This window comes from Elephas maximus, chromosome 4 (assembly GCF_024166365.1).
Source record: "Elephas maximus indicus isolate mEleMax1 chromosome 4, mEleMax1 primary haplotype, whole genome shotgun sequence".
In the NCBI taxonomy this organism is placed as follows: Eukaryota; Metazoa; Chordata; class Mammalia; order Proboscidea; family Elephantidae; genus Elephas; species Elephas maximus.
The window spans coordinates 142,973,395-142,995,484 of NC_064822.1; the positions used below are offsets into that span (position 1 = coordinate 142,973,395).

The 22,090-nt window shown below is 34.8% G+C and overlaps 1 protein-coding gene across 1 annotated transcript in view; it reads left to right on the forward strand.

Moving 5' to 3' along the window:
• Positions 1-3,262: 3,262 nt before the first annotated feature.
• PTPRQ (protein tyrosine phosphatase receptor type Q) overlaps positions 3,263-22,090 on the forward strand; it is a 253,498-nt gene continuing 234,670 nt past the window's right edge. Inside the window, 7 exon segments of the mRNA XM_049881583.1 lie at positions 3,263-3,316; positions 3,705-3,816; positions 4,466-4,692; positions 8,904-8,973; positions 14,165-14,364; positions 16,009-16,258; positions 17,910-18,038. Coding sequence (XP_049737540.1) covers positions 3,263-3,316; positions 3,705-3,816; positions 4,466-4,692; positions 8,904-8,973; positions 14,165-14,364; positions 16,009-16,258; positions 17,910-18,038 — 1,042 coding nt within the window.

A 22,090-nucleotide genomic window follows, 5' to 3' on the forward strand; every position in this document is an offset into this window, starting at 1 on the left:
ATCACAAACTTCTATGAAACTCTCAACCTATGGGGTTCTGAGGATTAACTTTTGGAAAATTCAGGTCTATAGCAAGTGTCAAGTTAAAACTAGGCTTCTTTTGCTTGTGCTATTTAAGGTAAATATGATGTGACAGTTTTTTTCTTAAAACTACAAACATATCCCCTTCACAATCTGATTTTTATTGGTGAGTAAAAATTAGGTGGAGAGCACTCTTTTTGTTTTATATTTGCCTACTTTATGAGATTAAATTCGATGGAGTACAAATTACGTATTAGTTACGGACTCTGCTTACAAGCCGTTGAATCTTACAGGAAACTGTGTTGCTCAATAATGACTTAAGCATTGCTCCATCTTTACCACTTTCTTCTGAGAGCAGGCCTCCCTCTCCTCTGCCCTGACTACCACGATATGGTACTAACTGCCATGCCTGCTGCCATTATTGCCTCCCACCAATATATTTACCGTGATTCAGAATGATCTTTTAAAATAAAAAATAAAACAAACCTGTTGCTATCAAGCTGATTTTGACTCCCAGTGACCCTATAGGACAGAGTAGAACTGCAGTGCTTGGTGGATTCGAGCAGCCAACCTTTTGGTTAGCAGCCGTAGCTCTTAACCACTACACCACCAGGGTTCCATTTAAAAAATACAAGTTAGATTATTTTTTTGCCTAATATTCTTCAGTGGCTTCCTATTGCATTTAGGATAGTAACATCTAAAATCTTTTTATGGCCCTTCTCTCTCTTTCTCATTCTATCCTAGAACCTCAGTCTGGTTTTCCTCAGTTCCTCCAAATTCTTTCCATTTCCAGGCTTCCATCCACTCTGCTTTAAAGGTCTTTGCCAAACTCTCCGTGAGCTTCTTTCTGCTCATCCCTTCATGCCTTGTTTTAAGTGTCATTTTCTCAGAAAGGTCTTCCCACTTGATCAGATTGGCAACTTTCCAGACAAATATATTCTTCCTCCCCTTGGTAAGACACACTTCTTCCCTAGCCAGGAGTCCTGCAGTGTGTAATTTTAAACCCCAGTCTAGGAAAACACATCCCATATTCACCACCATCCTGATAACCAGCCCTTCACCTCTTACATCTTCGTTCATTTTTCAGTCTCAATCCAGGTCTTTTTTAGTTTCTTGCCTAAGACTTCATACGCAACCCCACCCAGTGCCGTTGAGTCGATTCCGACTCATAGCGACCCTATAGGACAATCATAGATAATAGTTAATTCCCTAGACCCCTCAAAAATAATATTAGCTCTCACATAAGCCAGTAAGTATGAGTACTAATTGACTGAACTCGTCAATCATAGTAGGCTTTTGTCTATTTTAATGTGGGCTGGTGCGGAGATTCAAGCTATTTTCTCTGAAGCTTGAGAATACAGAGGACACAGATCTATGTACAGAATAATTTAAGAGAAGCACCCAAAGCCTATGTGCCGCAAAATAATTTTACCCATCACTGAGTGTGTATTTCTCTGATCTTTCACCTTGGATTTATAATACTTGTAAAGAGTTATTAGAAAACTTCAGTACTTACTACATGGACAATTGGGCAATGATGCCAAGAGAATATTTCTATCTTTGAGGATACTGGGGTAGAAACAAATCAGTTGAAATCAGTTTAGGGTGCTGGGTAGAAGATTATATTATAAACATTACAGGAACCCTCAAAGGAGATAAAACACACACACACACGCACACACACACACACTTTAAAATTACTCTCCCCGACGAATACCAAGAATTTGACCTGTTATTTAAGATTTATTTTTTATGCAATATACCCTATCAGTTTTGTTAGGAAATGTATTTTTTTTTAATATGTCCATTTTCAGATGATCCCTGTTAATGGGGTTTTAAAATGATAAATGGGGTTTAATGATTAATTCCAGACTCCTTTCTTTTGGAAATAGGCCTGTGTCAGGTATGTTTTTCACATGCTTTTGGTTCCACAATATCTCTTCCTCCCCCTATACTGTTTGTCTGGAATCTGAGCTAAAGATAAGGCAGAGTGAAAACCTGAGTCATTCACAACTGATCATAAGAACTTTATGTGGAAGACTCCCTTCAAGGAGGTACAGACCGCATTAAAAAAACCAAAACAAAACATTGAAAACAGTGGAAGCAAAGGTTGAAAAATTTGGTCGAAATGGCTAGGACAATTGGTAATTAGCGTTTAAAAACTGTCACATTTCATTTTTAATATGAAAACTTATCTTTTCTAGTAAATGAATGCCTAACTGAATATTCATCAGGAATGCTCACTGTTTAAAAAATTTAACAGATTTTGGCTATTCTGTACTTTTTTCTAATTACCTTCTTTTGTTTGGTAAATATCTAGGTAATCAGGTAAATAATTTGTATTTAAAGATGATTCAGTTCTTCAACTAGAGCATAGGCTTTCAAAAGCAATTTGGTCAACCAACAGATTTTAGCAGATGAGGAATATCCTAGAAACAGGTACATAAAATGTATGTTATTTCTGGTAATCATACTAAGTACAAAGCTAAGTATTGGTAAAGATGTGCATACCTAACACCTAGGTATGGTTACAGATAATTTATAAGACTGAATGCTTTCTAACAATGCAGTTCTTTTGAAACTTGATCCTTAGAGTATGGATTTTCATTTTTTCTTTGAAATGTTAGATGAATAATTCTATTTAAAAACTCTATTTTCATGTATTAGAACCGGAAAAACCTGGGAGGCTGAAAGCCTTCAATATTTCTGCACATTCCTTTTCTCTGCACTGGAGCCTGCACTCTGGCCATGTGGAAAGGTATCATGTGGATCTTGTTCCTGACAGTGGCTTTGTTACTGTCAGAGATCTTGGAGGTGGAGAGTATCAGGTATAGCTTTCATTATAGAACTTGCCAAGCCAACTTGTATTTGTACTGGGTCCTAATAGGAAAGTTCTCTATGAAACCCATCCACCCTGAAAAGCTATTCCTTTATTGGTGTTTTAAAGCATAAGATGAAGACAAAAACATTGATGACGAATTGATGAGTGTAAGTTTCAGCATCAGTGGACTGTTACCTTAGCAACGGCTATGCCTTTTTTTTTTTCACATCTACTCTGAACCTAGAGCCAGTCATCCAAGTGTTCATGAATAGTTTAACAAAGAAAGGGCAGAGCTATTGAGTAATCCGGACTCATTAATTGTGTACTTGCCAGGAGGATCTGTCTTTAAATCATTAATGCAGGCAACATTTCTCTCTAGAGCCATCAATGTGATTCTACTGCCTGAAAAATGTAATAATGATGGATTTTCTTATTATTTTTCTTTTACTTTTTATTGGAACTTCAGAGACACAGGTATTTCATTTACACTCTTGAAAGTAAGGGCTAAGCAATGGGCTATACATTTCTTAAGACTGTTAAATAGTTGTTTCTTATGGAAATGAGCTAGATTAGATAGAAATACTGATTTAATCTTCAGTAAACCGTGTTTTATAATTATATTGCATATTATTTGTTAAATCAACTCAGTGGCAACAGGTTTGGTTTTTTTTTGTTAAATAGTTATGTGATATAACAAATTTATATTTTACAATACCGTGGAAGTTTACTGTGATATTTTAAACAGTACAGAGTTATATAGTGGAGTGTTACTTTATTATTTTTGAGAGTGGTAGATTTGTTCTTTATCTTTTTTGCTTTCCAGAAAGAAGTTTAACACAATTATTACTTTTTGGTGTTCTAGGTTGATGTTTCCAATGCTATTCCTGGTACAAGGTACGATATAACCATCTCTTCAGTTTCTGCTACAACATACGGTGCACCTGTTAGCAGAACAGTGGTAACAAATGTAACGAGTGAGTATATGTTTTAAATTACTTTTTAAATGAAATATTTGTAGTTATTGTAATTTAATGGGTGGAAATACTTATGGGAAATATGGGTATTATATGTATGAAACACAGTTTAGAGTAATTAAGGCCAAATGGAAACTTCAGAAAGTGATCTGTTTAGAATCTCCTTTCTTCTGGTTCTTTAACTTCCTTTATTTTGAAAGAGCAAATAGAATTACACGATTCTTGTTGTGAAATGTATCAGAGAGACTATTCATGTTAACATTTAAATAATACAGGACCCTGAAAATATTAAACTCACTACACTTGCTCGGAGAGAATTTGTTTGTAATGCTGTTTCTTGCTTTCTTAGTTTTGCGTATTTCTCTTAAAAATGATTTGGCATCAAAGTATATTTGGTATGTAGTATTTAATTTTTTTTTTTTATTTAATAGCATTCCATTTTTTACATTCTTATAAAAGAATGTTTCTGGTATTCCCCAAAGCACATTTAATCTCTTTTTTTAAGTAGAGCTGTAGGGAGGAAAACCTCACATTAAGAGACCATTAGTCTTTGGAACTTCAAAAGTCTACATCTGAAGATAGTTTTCTTACATATTACTGTGGAAATACAAGTTTTTGAACTTTTAACAAAAAAAGTTTGTTTTTATAGTACCAGGGCCTCCAGTCTTCCTAGCAGGGGAAAGAGTTGGATCTGCTGGCATTCTTCTCTCTTGGAATACACCACCTAACCCAAATGGAAGGATTGTATCTTACGTTGTTAAATATAAGGAAGTTTGTCCATGGATGCAAACAGTGTATACACAAGCTAGAACAAAGCCAGACAGTCTGGAAGTTCTTCTTACCAACCTTAATCCTGGAACAACATATGAAATCAAGGTAATTACTTAGTGTTAAAATATTTCATCCATCTTAAAAGTAAAGAAGCCTTCTCACCTTGCCAAACCTTTACAGCTGAATGTGGCAGTGACGGAGGAATGATAATCTGAGTCATGGCCGCACTCCCACCAAGACTTTTAAAACTTGATCAAAAGTTCTAACCTATTTTCATTGCAATTTTTATGTATGTTTATATAATTTATTTTAAAAAGCATTAGCTTAATGACTTTTTAGAAAAGTAAATTAAGTTTAAATTAAAAAAGGTTTAAGCTTTGTAAGTGAAAACATTCTACTTTTTGATTAAACTGAAAATTAGCTCTTTTTCTTTTAACCCTGTTGTATTTGCATGCCTGTTACTGGAATTTTAGATAATACTTTGGAAGTATCTAAAAACCCAGTTTCTCTAAGAAAGATGAATTTATTTCTGTTCAACAAATATTTCTTGAGCACGTACTAGGTCTTTAGTGTTATAAACATTTTAGTCCTTTACATTCTTACATAGGTAAAATTTTATAACATCTTGTTTGAATATTAAATAAAGAGGCACTTAAAAAAACAATCCTAAACTAATAAGGCCATATAAATGTATATACAATTAAGGAATATCTGTGGCATCTCCTCATTCGCTAGAAAAAGACAGCGTGTTTGGTAAAGAAGAGGTTCAGTGAAAACGAAGGGAAACCCTCTATGAGATGGGTTGATACAATAGCTGCAACAATGAGCTCAGACAGACCAACAATCGTGAGGATTATACAGGACTGATCAGAATTTTGTGCTGTTATACACATTTTTTTTTTTTTTTTATACACAAAGTCGCTATGAGTTGGAACCAACTCTATGGCCCCTAACAACAACAGGGGATAATAAAGAATACAGATGTTATCTTTTGCCACTACATATTTTCAACATCACATCAATATTTTCTTTGAACCTTGAAGAGAGCTGAATATAGAGAAAAAAACCTTTAAAAATCTGTGTACATAGGCGTTCATACAAAACTGAAATGGCCTTCTAGAAAGTAAGAAGAACTGGGAAAGACTTTGCTAGTGAGTTTTTCCTTCCTGCAGATATGGCTATTTGCTAAAACAAAGAACACAATCAAAACTGGAGAGCATATGCCAATAGTAGGTGTTCCCCAAAAGAAAAAAGAAACTTTAACTTTGCAGAGGTCAAGGGCAAAGATTTGTGATGGCCATTTCATTGCAGAAACACGGCTTAAAGAGTAGGCAACATTTTCCTAACTTGAACTTATCTGAAAATTACGTGGTTCAGATATTTTATACTAACATGCACATATTCAGTTTAACTTCCATGGTAAAATATGCCATTAGGGAATAAAAAAAAAGTTTAAAATTTAATCTGATGTAAGAGCCATTGCTGATAGGAAGATGATTTAGCTAACCTAGTTCTGCTTAGATCTCTATGGAGTTTGAAATTTTGTCCATTGAGTTCTCTTATTTCAGGCCTATAGGGAAGCCTCTACTCCCCTTTTTATCCCACACTTTATAAATCGTTGTTGTAATCTTTGCTTTGTTCAAATGCATGTTAGCCGCCACAGATTTTCAAGGGGTATTTGGCATGGTGCCTTTGATATCTTCAGTATAAGTAACACTTCGGGAAAATGCTGCTAATTACATGTTATTTCATTTAGCACCTCAGTGCTATGGTTTAGATACATTATTATTCCTATTTTAAAGACAAGGAAAATGTGGCTTGGAACAGTTGTGCCCAAAGCCACTCGTCTGGAAACTGGTAGAGCTGCAACTTAAACATAGTCTGACTCCATTCATGGCACTTGCAACAGCTTAAGATTCTTAACTGTGACTTATTACAGTGTTAAGGCCTAACCCTGCCTTAACCTTTCTACCAGTGGGGTATCACCACATTCTTTTATCATTCTTGGACTAGATGCCCTCTAAGCTTCTTCCAAAGCTAAAAGTCTAGATTTCATTAATACAGATTTATTGAACACCGTCATTCTACTGAGCTACCATTGGTTTAGCACCACTGGTAGGCGAGGTCAGAATAAGGAAAATGTGGGAGGGTACATGGGTGGAGAGCATTATGAGAAGGTTTAGCAAATACAGAGGATGTCATCAGAAGCTTGGATGAGGGTAGGGTGGTAAAGATATTTTTCAGGAAAATGAGTCTTAGGTAGTAAGCCTGGCTATTGATTGGTAAGAAGTTAACTTATAGAATGAATTGACAAAGACAGTCTGTTTTTGATAATTCTGTAGTAATACCAAGACTAAGACAACCTCATATTTTTGTTCAGATACACTCCAGAGTCCTGAGAGCTCCATTTGTTTTTCTGAGAATATCTGCCATCCAAACACCAGGCCCCTTCTGCAAGATGACTCTAATGTTTCATTTGTTTATATGGCTGTGTCTTTTGTTTTGTGATCCTTGAGCATAGGCTCATATTCCCAGATTTTTCACATAGCCTATTTTTATAAGTTTTTTATAAACCAAGAGATTTTGCAAATACATGTTTGCCAAATGAATTAACTAATTTATCTAGTTTTTACAGAAATTACCCACTCTTTCAAGTGGCCGCAACACTTGTATGTTTCTCCTATTTCCATCTCTACATTCCACTTCCTCTTATTTTTTTTCATTTCCCCTTCTTTCTGTGTTCAAGAGCTAGAACCCAGCTCAAAGGGAGGGATCCCTCTGTATTTGTTTAGTGTGATTGGGGTTCTATATTGGCAATACTGCTCTCTGAGCAAGACATGCTAAATAGAAGGAGACAAAGGAAGGAATTACATAACCACACTCTTTCATCTGTTTGACTGTTGGCTAAGAAAAGAATATCAGAAATGTTTTTTAAATATGGAGTGAGAGGAGAGCCACAGAATAGTGGGAAACCTATAGAAAGTTGACTAAAACTCAGAAAGACTTGACACTTTACCACAACTATTCAATGACAGTGAGCCCTGGTGGTGCAGTGGTTAAGCATTCAGCTGCTAACCGAAAAAAGTTCCATACTTCAAATCCACAAGCTGCTCCTTGGAAACCCTATGTGGCAGTTCTACTCTGTTCTATAGGGTTTGTGTGAGTCAGAATCAACTAGACAGCAACAGGTTTGGTTTTTGGTTATTATTCAATGATAGAACTAGAAATAGAAACTTGACCTCCTGATTGCTCTATCTGCTACTTCCATTTACAATTACTTGATGTCTGGAGAATTTTTTTTTTTTTTTTTTAACAGGTAAGGACTTCCATGATCCTGAAACCATTGTACACATTGCACCTTCCATTATTCCAATGCTAGACTTTGGGACAGTTTTGGGGATTTTTGTCCATATTCTCAAGAATAACATTCTAATAGGAGACACAGTCATGACATTTCACTTTCCTCAAATTTATTGTTGCAGAAATACAGCTGTCACATTTCTGACTTGTCTTTCTCTCTAGACTGCCCTCTTTCTCCTCCCCTCTCAAATCTCAGTTGTCATTGAGAGCCCAATTCCCAAGGATCCATTGCTCTCACTTGTGACACTCTCTCTGCTATTCTAGTATATTTGACTAAACTATTCTAGTCAAAAATAATTTTTCCATCTTTTCAATAACTTATTCCGAATTATTAATTAGACCTCCATACCGTTTTTAAAAACAGTTTTCCTAAGTATTTATTTACCTGATTAAATTGTAAACTCTGAAGTCAGATACCATATTCATGGTCTCTTGTATTCGTTACAAAATAATTATAATTTCTTAAACACAGGGGTAGATGTAGTAGAAGCAGGTTGAACTTTGGAAATAAGCACAACTTCAAATGAATTCTGGTTCTACCATTTATTCCTGTGCGATGCGGGTCAAGTTACTTAACCTCTCAACTACTTTTATCATCTGTAAAATATTGATAATAATATATCATATTATGGTTCTATGGAGAAATAGAGATGTTTAAAAGCCCTAGATGATTATTTGGTGCACAGAAGTTCCCCACAGAACAGTTGTTATTACTGTGAATAGACTATAAATATTTGGTTAGGAATCTGCAGAATCTGTTGAATTAAACTACGCTGCAAATACTTTAGAGGAAATACTACACCTTCTATCTTGGGTATATTGTAGAAACTTGGGGGAAAAAGTATCTTTGGCAGATGCCAAAACCTTGAAACAAGTCAAAATTTTATTATTTCGGATTCTATTTAGAGATTAAAGAGTTTGACCATAATCCTTTTTATTTTTATTTTTTATTCCAGGTTGCTGCTGAAAATAGTGCTGGCGTTGGAATATTTAGTGACGCATTTCTTTTTCAAACTGCAGAAAGTGGTAATTTTCCTAAATCATTTAATTCTAAATTAATTTAGTTGTGAGGTTTTGTCAGTTAAAATAAATAGGTGTATAAACACAATCTGATGTTAAATTTTTAAAATTCTCAAGAGCATGGCGGCTCAATTGTTTTTAGAGCCTTTTTAGATGGTTAAATTATTCATTAAAATATTTACTGTTCTTTCTTGCTATAAGAGTAGCAAGAATTATTTTAGAAAAATTTGAAAAAACAAGAATAAGAAATAAAAATACACAATAAAAATTGTACATGGCCTAATTATGAAAAAATAAAATAAACCTGTTACTATTTTGGTGCATTTCTGCCTGCTCTTTTGTTGCTGCTGTAGCTCATTAATGTATGCCTATGTATGGAAACCCTGGTGGCGTAGTGGTTAAGTGCTATGGCTGCTAACCAAAAGATCAGCAGTTCGAATCCGCCAGGCGCTCCTTGGAAACTCTATAGGGCAGTTCTACTCTGTCCTATAGGGTCGCTATGAGTTGGAGTTGACTCGACGGCAGTGGAGTTTTTTTTGGGTTGTGTGACTATATATTAATGATGGGCTTGTGCCGTGTACAACAGTTTATATCCTGTCTTTTCATTTCATCCCCTAAAATCAAATTATAAGCATTTTTATGACATTAGAAAAACTCAAAAACCCATTGCTGTTCAGTTGGTTCTGACTCATACTGACCCTATAGGACAGAGTAGAACTGCCCCATACAGTTTCCAAGGAGTGCCTGGTGGATTCGAACTGCCCACCTTTTGGTTAGCAGCCATAGACGTTTAGATATATGGGATCTTAATGGTCATCATATTTTTCTATAACACATAATTATTCCCAAAGGAATTTAAAGCACCTCCATTCTTCTGGCGGCCAAGAGGAAAAATCTTGATGTCATTCTTGACTCTTCTCTCTCACAGTCCACGTGTAGTATGTTAGCAAATAGCTCTAGGACTATCATCAAAATGTATCCCAAGTTGCACCACTTCTTATCGCCTCCATTGCTAATCGCTCTATCCAAATTATTATTATTTCTCGGCTAAATATTGAAAAACTCTCCTTATTGGTCTCCCTGTTTCTAACTTGCCTGCCTACAGCTTACTGTACCTACAAGAGCCATATCTCTTTTTGAAACATAAGTCAGACTGTGTCCCCTCTCTCTAGCCAACATGGCTCCTATCTCAATTAGAAAATACCGAGTACTTTGCGTATTTACAGCACCCTATTAAAAAAAAAAATGCTCTTGCTCTTCTCTGACTTTCTGCCTTACCATTCTCCCTTCCTTCTGCTCCAGCAACCTCAGGACCTTTACACTGGCTGTTCCATCTGCCTGTAATGTTCTTTCAATATCTATCCATAAGACCTCCTCCTTCGCTTAATTCAGGTCTCAGCAACTAAAATGGCTTCTACCATCTCCTGCCCCCTTTTTTTTCCAACTCATTTTGCTTTTCTTCATTGAATTTATCTCCAGCCTGACATATTACACATTTACTTGGTTATTATTTATTGTATATATTAGCCTAGTAAAACATAAACTTCATGATAAAAAAATAAGTTGTTAATAGAGGTGCTTTTATTTTTTTAATTTTGTTGTTTTCTGTAGCAAAAAGTTAGAACCAATAAATAGAAAAATAGTTAAATAAATAATGACATCTCCATTTAACAACAAATACATACTACGGGGCTTATATTTTAGTGGTATAAGATAAACAAATAAGTGAATTAATAAGTAATATGTCAGGTTGGTGGTAAGTGCTATGAAAACAATTTCAATAATTTTATGCAATTGTAAATGGTCTACATATTTAAAGATAAAACTTTTCTAGTGGTCACTGCTGAAGAGATACATTGACATGGACCCTGTGTACTTCGAGATGATGATTCAATGCTTAGTATTTTAAAAAATGGAAAAAGCTTTCTGTCCAACTTCTATTTGAAACTGCATCTAGAAAAGCATGTGAAAAAATGCTGTATTTCAAAGACGGAATTAGGACAGAATGCTGGGTTTGAGAGTCTGGAGTTTTGTTTAAAATTAAAAATGAAAGATTCATGAGGTCTAACTTACTCCTATAGCGCTATGAGTCGGAATCGAATCGAGGGCACTGGGTTTGATTTTAACTTACTCCTGCTGATTTTAATCATAATGACTTTCAGATTATTAGAACTAAAAATCAAGTGGGAAAATGATTATTTTACGATTAAATATTCACTGGGATATAAAAGAAAAAAAATTATCCCTGAAGTTTCAAGTTTTAAGATGAATAATTGGGGTTATTTTTGAACGGCATAACATAGTTTTGTTTATTTTGTTGTGGTAGCCATCTTGGTCTAACTTTTGATAAAGCATTGTACTTGCCGATTATAATTTCAGCTTGATAGTGTTTTGTTTTTTATATATTTTATACTTGTATTTACTGACAATTTCTAGAGATATTAGCTCTCCTGTTGACAAATAACAATGGGGGAAACTAGAGAAACTCTAGAATACAATGAAAATAATTCTGGAACAGGAGTCTTAGTCTGTTTCTGACTTGCCATGTGTTCTTGGGCAAGTTGCATAATCTCCCTTGTCCTATTGTTTATTTATTTATTTTTTTAATTTAAAGAGGTTCAATTAGATCAGTGACTCTCAATCTTTTTTTTTCCCCTACCACCTACCCTTTTAGTTATTTATGCTCCATAGAAACCAAATTTAAGAACGATTTCTGTGGAATCAATAAACTGCATTTATTATTATATCAGAAGTAATTTCTTTTCCTATGAATAAATATACTCCTAAGGAAAGTATACAGGATAATAAATGATACCATACTGAGCTGATATTGTTCCAGCCACAAAAAAAAAAGCTCAAAATTTTAACTTCCCATGCAGCCTTATTTTAAGTAAATGTAAAGTCTATTTTACCCTTTAAATTATTAGAACTATCTCTTGCACATCCATTTCTAACTTTATGGTTCCTTAAAAATGCAAGAGAATAATTTTGGAAATCTCTGAGTAGTTTTATAAAGTTCTCTTTAGCTCAAAAAAAAAAAAATGCATGCTTTGTATAGTGTACACTTTGAAAAGTTGTGGGTATTTCCACACACTTGTGTATCTATGTGTGTCACTACTATAGACGTGTCCTCAATGTGTGTGCTAAGACACCTGCCTGAAAGATGAAATTACTTTATAAAAAGAACATTTTGGTACTTCAGGATCAAATCTTTACTTGAGTCAAGATAGATAAGTTGATTCTTTAAAAAAAAAATCAAGAGGTAATGGGATTCTGGTGCGTAAGAGTCCATAGGTAAAAACTACCCAGTGCCTTCTAGAAAATTTTAAATATGGAAAGACCACATAAAAGGGGCAGAGTTAGTCTTCAAAAACAATGAAGTCACAAAAAGAAAACACATACACAGACACATGCTTTTATCAAAACAAAAGTAATTCAAAATAGGTTAATAAAAATCCTCTTTTTTTTCCAGTAAATGTTGTTTAACATATTTAGTTGATTTCTATCTAATGTTTATGGCCTACTTTTCTAATTTTTTTATATCATGCGTTATAATTTAATAAAGTCTTACCTGTACCAGTATCCACTGCCATCAAGTCAATTCTGACTCATAGCGACCCTACAAGACAGAGTAGAACTGCCCCATGGGGTTTCCAAGGAGCGGCTGATGGATTTGAACTGACGACCTTTTGATTTGCAGCCGAGCTCTTAACCAATGCACCACCAGGGGTCCATTAATAAAGGCTTAGTTACCTTATAAATTCCAAATTTCTCTGCACTTGAGTAGTCCCATATGACTACTAAGGCCCATTGGGATATCTGTCAGCTTGTCTAAAATTTACTGTTGATATATTAATATTTCAAGCATACTTATAAAAATTTGCATACACAAATGAGAAATTTAAAAGGATGATTATGATTCATGACATAAGGTTTAATTCTTATAATTCCATATCATCATATATATTAAACAAGATTTTTCTTTTATGCTATTATATTTTTATATTAGCATATTTAATATTTTATGGTATTATATTTTTATCCACCCATAAAAAATTCCCATGTTAAACCTTTAATATTAGAAAATAATTGTTTGTCATTGTCCTTCTTAAAATGTAATTAACTCCATTGACAGATTTTCTTTGGAAAAAATATTATTCCATCCATTATTAATGGTTAATCATTCCCCAATTTTTTTTTTTTTTGCATTAAAATGCATCTGGCCTGATGTTTCTTATTCCTACCGTCTACCTCGTATCCTTCACATACCCCCCTCTTTCCAAGGACCTAACAATTCTACAATTACTATAGCTTTCACTTACAAGTCATGTTTTGATATTCTTCTTACAGTTGCCCTTAAACTCTAGTTATTTGGCCTCTTAATTTTAGATAACTTTACTATCACTTATTGTTTTACCCTAAACATATTTCCTGTTTTATTTCAATAATGACTTGTCATGCCTGTCCTATATTCATATTCTAAAGGATTTTTCTCAGTTATTCTACTTTATTGGTTTTCTAAATACCTTGAAATTAATGGACACGAGTGTCCTTCAGTCTGTCTGCATGTTGATCTCATTCTAACTAAATAAGCACGCAAATTGTGTTTTAACATATTTACTAATTGATAGCAAAGTATCACACAATTCTGAAGAAGGTTGATTTTGAGGACGTATAAAAACTGAAAACATAATAACCACTAACGGTGGGTGCCACTGGATGCTAGGCAATAGGTATTTACAGGCATTCCAGAAATGTGCTTTTTGGTGCAAATGCTTGGATAATTGTTTCTTTTTTTTTTTTTTTTTACTTTTTTCATTACCTAAGATTTTAATCTATATAATTCTGAAATATTTCAGGTCATAAGAAATTTATTATTCAAACTTGTTTGTATAGTCACAATCATTGATAGATTTTTTTTTTTATTTATTTGGAATGTTTTCATCAGTTTATATATTGATCCAGTAATCCTGAAGTAAATTGCATTTGTCTCTTAAATACGACTTGATGACTTAAATTTCCAGTTCTTTATTTTAAGCAAAAGTCAGTTAAATATACTTTGAAAAGACACTCTCAAGTAGATTTTATCCAATGTATTGCATATTTAATTTCAGATAACACCAAAGTTATATAAATGTCAGTCTAAGTTTAATAACAGTGTTATTTTCTTCTCCCTCAATCCCTCTCACTCCCACAGCTCCAGGAAAAGTTGTGAATCTCACAGTTGAGGCCTTCAATTATTCAGCAGTAAACCTGAGTTGGTATTTACCTCATCAACCAAATGGAAAAATTACTAGCTTCAAGATTAGTGTGAAGCATGCCAGAAGTGGGATAGTAGTAAAAGATGTCACAATCAGAGTAGAAGACATTTTGACTGGGAAGTTGCCTGAGTGTAATGTAAGTATCATGGAATACTCTTTACGTCTCAAAGATTTTAGGTGAACTTATATCTTGAAGTTTCCAGTATCAACGTACCATATATTTTAGCAAACTGATTATTAGCTATTGAATTACTTATAGTATTAGGTTCCATCACCCATCTGTCATATTGTCATACTGTGGTGTCTTGAGTGCTGTTACGATGTTGGAAGCTATGCTATTGGTATTTCACATACCATCAGGGTCACCTATGGTGGATAGGTTTTAGTGAAACTTCCATACTAAGACAGACTAGGAAGAAAGGCCTGGCTATCTACTTCCAAAAATTAGCCAGTGAAAACCCTGTAGATCACAGAGTATTGTCTGAGACTTTGACTTACTTACTTTGGAAGTATCATCAGGAGGGATTGATTGCTGGAGATAAAGTAGAGGACAGGTGAAGGCTAGGGAAACCCTCAGTGAGATGGATGGACGCATGGTCACAACAGGGCACTCAAACACACCAACGATCATGAAGATTGTGCAGGATTGAGCAATGGTTTGTTCTGTTTCTCATGGGGTCACCATGAGTAAGAGCTGATTCAGCTTCAACTAACAGCAAGTATTACGTTATAGTCTCACAAATGGCTATATTCAGGGTAGAATAAAACAGCGGTTTAGGAATTCCAGAGTGAGGGGTTAAAATCACTTAGGGCGCTCTGGAAATGATTCATAAAAGATGCTTTATTCCTGATGGAGGATACTCTAAAAAGTCCTAAGGCAAAAAATTGTAGGTTATAAATGGAGAAAAGGTAATACTTCCTTGTCACAGGAGGTGCGGGTACATGTAGGGAAATGGCACAATGGTTAAGAGCTGGGCTGCTAACCAGAAGGTTGGCAGTTTGAATCCACCAGCAACTCCTTGGAAAACCCTATGGGGCAGTTCTACTGTGTCCTGTAGAGTCGCTATGAGTCGGAACCCACTCGACAGCACATAACAACGACAACGGGTTTGCAAAGGTAGATTGCATTGCTGTCCATTGAGGGGAAGCCATTGAAAGGCTTATGATAAGGTTTTTAAAAGTCATTTTTGTCATCTTTGTTGCATTAATGATTGAGAATCAAACACAATTACTTTTGCTTTAAATGCTTTAATTTATGAAAGTCTCAAAATCCTCTTTTTCAGATTAGGATACATTTCTAGTACACACATCACTTGTACTATTGGCTTTCTCTTTTGGGTACTTAAGAGGAAAAAAATAGTAATAGTAGGAAAATGATCTATGCTTGAAACTTCACAGAAGTGAAAATATGTCATTTATTTGGTGATTGCCCTTGATTACATTAATATTTTAAAATTCTTAGTTTGATGATTTTGCTGTATTTTACCTTTATTCTAAGCCACTTGAAATCCTCTTCATAAATGAAATTGATGTATAAAGAATGAAATAAAATATTCTCTCTAAAATTGAAGATATAAGTGGCTATAATTAACATCTAACAGAATTGTCTATAATTTGAATAGGTAAATTAATCTGTTAAAATCTTACACCAATTAAATATATATGTATATATACTCAAGAATCATATTTATAGTATAAAGGAGACAGAAATTAATTATATTTCTCATGCTCACTAATAGATACCACATTATTTTTCCATTAATATTTTTTCATTCTCTAGGAAAATAGTGAATCTTTTTTATGGAGTACAACCAGCCCTTCTCCAACCCTTAGTAGAGTTACGTCTCCATCACGTACCACGTATTCATCGAGCACATTGACACGGAGTACGATAAGCTCTGTGTGGAAAGAGCCTATCAGTTTTCTAGTGACACAGTTAAGACCTTATACAACATATCTTTTTGAAGTGTCAGCTGTCACAACTGAAGCAGGTTATATTGACAGTACAATTGTCAGAACACCAGAATCAGGTATGGTTTCATTTTTTTGTTAGGGAAAAATTATTTGTAGAATAATCTTTCACCATTTCCATATAGATTTTTGTTTAACCTTCCTTCCCTTTCAAAAATTCTTTTTTTGTTTTTCTAATTACAGATAATAGGCAGGCCATCTGCAGCATCTTCGAATTCCTGTACTTTTTTTCAGTACTAAAATAAGCATCTGAAAGATGGGAAGATTTGAAAGAAAGGATTCTTGATCTAATAACCATAATTCTAAGATCAGATTTTATTTTTCTATGATCTCAGCCCTTTCATAATCATCTCTGTCCTTCTACATATTTCATAGTCATACCCTTCTCTCATTGATATTGCTGTTAGCAAATGTGGAGAATTATTGTGTGATTAATGTTTAGTAAAACAATAAACCATATGCCTACTTATAGACTCTTTTAACTGCCATTTTTTCATCTGACCAATGGCGATAGTATCTTTTTCAGGAGGCTGCTGTTGGATTAAATGAGCATAATTAGATATGATCATTATTATTACTGGGTTCTATGAGTACGTATTTCTAGGTTTGGTTATTTATATATTTTATTATGGTGTTATGTCAATATGGAAGCCCTGGTGGCGTTGTGGTTAAGTGCAATGGCTGCTAACTAAAAAAAAAACGTTGGCAGTTTGAATCCACCAGGCACTCCTTGGAAACTCTATGGGGCAGTTCTACTCTGTTCTATGAGTCAGAATTGACTCGACGGCAGTGAGTTTGTTTTTATGTCAGTAAACATACAAATTATATATATCAGGTGTTTGGTTGTGATTGGTAGTTTTTGAGGCTCCCAGAAATTATAATTGGTAAAGTAATTTTTCTAATGACATAGTTGTCATTACATTACATATTTGTTTAATATTTATTTTCTTGATTTAAATAACCATCTTTGAATCATACTATTTCCTTCCTTCATATTTGTTACTTCTTATATTTTTTATACAGTAAATATAGAGGGTTATCCAAGGTCAAATTTGGTAGGGGGGGAAAAAAAACCAAAAACCAATATGTGGAATTGTTTCAATTAAATAATTAAATTTCATTTTTAAAAATGTAGAAGCATCTATTAAAATTAGACTATAACTAATTCTTTTTATATGTTACTAATGTTATATTAGAATCTCCTAACTGGGTTATGTTTCCTCTCAGGAAAAAAATATAAATATTGATACAAAAAGTAAAGATAATTGTCAGTAGGTCCTGAGGATTGTTTTATATCCCTGACTCTTTCACCTTTGTCTACCAGAGGGAAAGTGTTTATAAAGCCATATAGCCAGACCTTGTTAAAATCTATACATGAAAAAATATACACAGGTATAAATGTTTTAGATAAGTGTAACTGTACAGCGAACTATATAACAATGATGTTTGCATTGTACAATCATGTACGACATTAAATAAATTCAGTTATTGTTCTAAGTTGGAAGCTCACCTGATGATCCAGTATATCTTATTCAAATTCTTCAGTTACATTCTGTTTTTCCTTTATTGAGTTTAAAAAGTCTTTGCTGTTCTGTTAGTATGATATTTTACTGTTTCTAACTTTGTGTTTTATTATGTGTGCTTAATAGGATGCTAGTTATTTAAAATATGTCTCTAATACATATTTATATTTTTCTATGACTATTTCAGTGCCTGAAGGACCACCGCAAAACTGTGTAGCAGGCAACATCACAGGAAAGTCTTTTTCAATTTCATGTGACCCACCAACTACAGTAACAGGAAAATTTAGCTATAGAGTTGAATTATATGGACCATCAGGTAAGTCTTAATTCATTTTGTATTTACCTTTGGAGTAAGGATCATACAAAATATGTAACAACTAATTTTAAAAGACCCTGCATTTGAAGTAAATAACAGAAAAGTAATAAAGAAAGTGAGGTCCTTTGAACTTTTTTGTTAAAGGTAGAAGACCATAAATGAGTAAAAGAATGGCAAAACACTATTCACATCCCACATTTCATGAGAAGTTGAAAGAACTAAAGATAACCCCTTGCTAAGAGAAGAGTTAGAGGAGATATATGTCTTCAGATATTTGAGTAACGAGGAAGACCTTGACTTACTCTGACTGCGAATATATTCATGAAGAACAATGGGCTTAAGTTATATTAAATGAGATTTCTGCTTAGAACAAGGAGCAAATTTCTAATAATTAGAGCCCTCTGAAAATAATATTGTAGCTTTAGAAAGTGATGAGTTCTCCATCCTTGTAAACAAACAGGAGGTAGATAGCCACTTGTCAGAGATATTTTGGGATATTAAAGTACCATATTATTTGGGAGTGAATTAAATAAACTCTAAAACCTTTCCGAATCTGAGATTTTATGGTTCTATGAAAAAGTTTAATTTAAATAATAATATGTTTAATTTAAATAATAATATATTTAATTCAAATGCATGAGGTGGTATGAACCCATGTATTGTCATTTATTAAAAAAAAAATGGAAAATTATACAAAGCTCCAAATCATTACATTTTGATATTTCTGTGGTATGACTCATATGAGTCATACTCTTATCTCTCATTCCTAAGTAGCATGTGTTCCTACAGTTCTGAAATATTTACAGTCCTTAAAAAAAAGAAAAATGCTAGACTCTTCCTCTCCCCGCAACCCCAATAAAGAGAGACACATATGGATACACAGAGACACCCTTTCTATGTGGTATTACTTTCTAAGACCTGCCTGGTGTACCCTTTCTTCTGTGAAGCTGACACATCAAGTAAGGTGAGAATTGAGAATTGACTATTGTGCTTAGCAACATAGGTATCATGACCACACCTCAAATGAGCAGTTATGGTGAAGTGTGTAGGGTAAATCCCTGGCTGGAATGGGTTAAGAGTGAATAGGAGCATTGGAGCAATGAGTATAGACCACTCTTTTAGAGTTTTCCTGCAAAGGGAAGCAGGGAAATTGAAAGAAGCAGGGGGTAGGGTGGGGGTAAGCAGAGTCAACAGATTTCTTTTAAATAGGACCAAATAAGGCATGCTTGTTCACAGTTGGGAATAATCTAACAGAGAGGAAAAAAAGAAACATTAATGATATAAGAAAGGCAAGATTTACCAGTGAACAGAGGAAGAGGAATGGTAAATAAATAGAAGACACATGGTAATGTTAGTGAAAGGAAGGACAATATACTGAATGGGTGAAATCAGCAAAACATGACAAAGGCAAAAGAAGACGCTTAAAGGAACACAGGAACAAAAGGCAACTATGGCAATTACTGTAACATAGACAATCCTGCAACAATAATATTAATAAATAATAATTTACATAGGGATACATAGGTAGATAGGTATGCTAAAGAGGCATGGGAAGAGTGTAAGGGAGTGTTATAGGTTAGGTTGTGGATATCTCTGCATACGTATTTGTGGATGTTGCATGTATACTAATATAGACAATAGAACACACAAGGGGCACAGTCAAGGAAACAACAAAGAAATAGTCAACCAAACACCTACTGGGATGAAGATACTAGGCTTGAAAGCTAAGGACCGTAGACTCGGGGGACATTTATATCAATTGGCATAACATTGTCTATAAAAACAATATTCGACATCCTACTTTGGTGAATAGTGTCCGGGGTCTTAAAAGCTTGTGAGAGGCTATCTAAGATACAACTAGTAGTCTCTTCCCATATGGAGTAAAGGAGAGTGAAGAAAACCAAAGACTCAAGGGAGCAATTAGTCCGGAACACTAAGGGACCACATGCATCACAGCCTACACGACCCTGAGACCAGAAGAACTAGATGGTGCTCAGATACCACTACTGACTGCTCTGAGCAGGATCACAATAGAGGGTCCTGGACTAGTGCTTTTATAACAGAAATACCACAAGTGGGTGGCTTTAACAAAGACAAATTTTTTCTCTCACACTCTAGTAGTCTAAAAGTTCAAATTCAGGGTGCCAGCTCCAGAGGAAGGCTTTCTGCCTCTGTTGACTCTGGAGGAATGTCTTTGTCATCAGTCTTCTCCTGGTCTAGGAGCTTCTCAGCACAGGGACCCCAGATCCAAAGGGCATGCTCTGCTCCTGGTGCTACTTTCTTGGTGGTACGAGGTCCCTCTGTCTCTCTGCTCTCTTCTCTCTTTTATACCTCAAAAGAGATTAACTTAAAACACATCCTAATCTTGTAGATTGAATCCTGCCTCATAACTGCCTCTAATCCTGCCTCATTAACATCATAGAGGTAGGATTTACAATGCGTAAGAAAGTCACAGCAGATGACAAAATGGTGGATAATCACATAATGCTGGGAATCATGGCTTAGCCAAGTTGACACACATTTTTTGGGAACACTATTCAATCCATAGTACAGACAAAGTGGGAGAAAAATGTAGAAAAAAAATCAAATTCATAAAAATGATCAGGCATACTGGCCTGATAGAGACTGGAGGAACCCCTGAGACTATGGCCCTAAAACACTGCTCTGGCTTGGAACTGCAGCCATTCCTGGAAACTACCTTCCAGCCAGCAATAGACAAGCCTATAAAATAAACAATAACACCCAAAAAGAACATGCTCTGTAGAACAGTTACACGAGGCCAAAAGGGCAATATTTGTCCAAAAGTAAAGATAAGAAGGCAGGAAGGGATAGGAAAACCAGGTGAAAGGAAACAGCGAACCTAGGGTGGGAATGGAGAGAGGGCTGACACAGTGTGGGGATTGCAACCAATGTCATGGAATATTTTGTGTAGAATTTGTTGAACGGGAAACTAATTTGCTCTGTAAACTTTCACCTAAAACACAATAAAATGTTTTTAAAAAATGTACTATGGTGATATAAGATATTAGCAATAGGGGAAATTGGGTGAGGGATATATAAGATATTCTCTATGCTACCTTTGAAACTTTTCTGTTAATCTAAAACTGTCCTAAAATAAAAGCTATATTTAAGCAACAACAAAAAAGAAAGGTGAGATTTACTGAGGGATGCCCTTAGGTAGGCAGAAAGTAAGGGGATCTTTTGCACAAGGGTAGAGATTAGTGTGATATAATACAGATTGTTTGTCCATAGTAACAGGCAGAAAGGTACAGTACATGGATACAGATGGTGGGAAATAGGTAATCGTGTTGGTAAGAGTCTGTGGAAGATAATTGTTGGTTGATTAAAAATTTTCAACGTAATGAGAATCAAGACTATCAGCGGGGAGTGATCATGGGACAGAAAGTGTTTTCTTCTCTCTTTAGAGGGAAGAGAATGTGTAAAATATCACTTAGAAAATGAGAGAGTAATTGGACCAGGGAAGTTAAATAAGATGTCAGGCACCATTTAGGGCTTATTTGAGATGTGATCATGAATTTAAAGTGATATCAATCGGAGTGATTTTGTGTTTTTCTCTAGCTCCCTTCAACAAGAGAAACCAAAAAAACCCAATGCCATCCAGCTGATTCTGACTCATAGTGACCCTACAGGACAGAGTAGAACTGCCCCATGGGGTTTCCAAGGCTGTTTCTTTATGGAAACAACTGCCACATCTTTCTCCTTTGGAGCAAGGTGGTGGTTTCAGAGTGCTGACCTTTTAGTTAGCAGCTGAGTGCTTAATCACCAGCTCCTTTCAACAAGAGAAGAGCTAGAGAAGGGCTGGGGAATTGAAGACTTACTTAAGGCAATTATTTTAATAATTAACAATGACATTGAAGCTGGATGAAAAGTGGAAGAGTAGAAATCTAGGTGTGAGGGACAGAATGGTGGTAAAATCAATGAATTGGAGGACTCAGTGGAATTACAGGTTGTTGATTCAGGGTTCTAAAGGAAGGAAACAGGAAATAGGAGAAAGTGGTCAGAGGCAGTTGCATGTAATTGAGATTATGGGG